Below are 1,060 nucleotides of genomic sequence, written 5' to 3' on the forward strand. Positions count from 1 at the left end.
GTGCACCGCCGCCACCAGCGCCGCGCCCCGCCCCCGCGCCAGCGACCGCCCGGCCCCCAGCGCCTCACCGCCGCCCTCACCGCCGCCGCCGCCGCCACCGCCGCCGCTCGAGACGAGGTTGTCCCTTGCAAGGGCAGCCAGGCGCGCCTCGTCGCCGCCAGGCAGGTCCTCGAGGGCCTCCAGCTGCGCGCGACCCAGCGCCGCATACACGTGGACCCCGTGGTGCTCCCCGCCGCCGCCGGCTGCGCCCGGGCCGCGCGGCGCGCCGCGCGCGGCGCCTGCGGGGCGGGAGCGGGGGCGCGGCAAACGCGGCCGCTGCTCAGCGCCCCGCCGCCGCAAGCTCACAAGACAGGCATTTTCTCCGGCCGCCCACGCGCACGTGTCCGCTCCGCCCACTACCCCACCTACTACTAACCGCCGGCCCCCTTGTCCTATTGTGCCTCCAGGCCACCCCTCACCTGTGTCGATGGCCACCAGGGCTTCATCTTTGAATTCGCTGTCTCTTGGGCCGTAGACCGCCCTGATGCAGCCCAGGTGGAGGTCAAGGAGCGGGGGCGCCTGCTGCTGCTGCTGCTGCTGCTGCTGCTGCTGCTGCTGCTGCTGCTGCTGCTGCCGGTGTGGCTGGGTGCTCTCTGGCTGCTGCTGCTGCTGAGGCCCGCCGAAAATCTGCAAATGTGGCGATGTATGCATGGGAGCGACGCATGTCGAGGGAGGGCAATCTTCGTCACGGGCGCCCCGCATACGAACCGGCGCTTGCCCGCGCCGCGGCCCCTCTGCAGCAGGAAACCAAGCAGTTGCGCGATGCTCAGGTGCAGCCCATGCAGGCTGCACCCTGCGCAAGGAAGCTTCCCATCATCCACTGCCAATAATAACGCAAGCCTTGCTTGCCAAACAGCCTGCTCCCCCTGGTTCAAGGCACCCCTCACCTCCGCCAGCTTGCTGGCCAGCTCCTCCAGCTCCCTGGCAGCTTCCAGCGCCGCCGGGTCAAGCGCCGGCCCCCGCGGCGCCCCCGCCCCTCCTCCCATGGCCGCCCGCCCGCCGCCCACGCCTTCGCCCGCGC

At 72.3% G+C, this 1,060-nt stretch overlaps 1 protein-coding gene across 1 annotated transcript in view; it reads right to left on the reverse strand.

Moving 5' to 3' along the window:
* The window catches only part of MNEG_10109 (hypothetical protein), a gene marked incomplete at both ends in the record, with an annotated part of 6,455 nt that extends 5,430 nt beyond the window's left edge, over window positions 1-1,025 (reverse strand). The window contains 3 exons of the mRNA XM_014041420.1: window positions 69-278; window positions 459-666; window positions 927-1,025. Coding sequence (XP_013896874.1) covers window positions 69-278; window positions 459-666; window positions 927-1,025 — 517 coding nt within the window. The remainder of the gene's footprint in view (window positions 1-68; window positions 279-458; window positions 667-926) is intronic.
* Between the last annotated feature and the right edge of the window lie 35 nt (window positions 1,026-1,060).

Source organism: Monoraphidium neglectum, assembly GCF_000611645.1.
Source record: "Monoraphidium neglectum strain SAG 48.87 unplaced genomic scaffold scaffold02182, whole genome shotgun sequence".
In the NCBI taxonomy this organism is placed as follows: Eukaryota; Viridiplantae; Chlorophyta; class Chlorophyceae; order Sphaeropleales; family Selenastraceae; genus Monoraphidium; species Monoraphidium neglectum.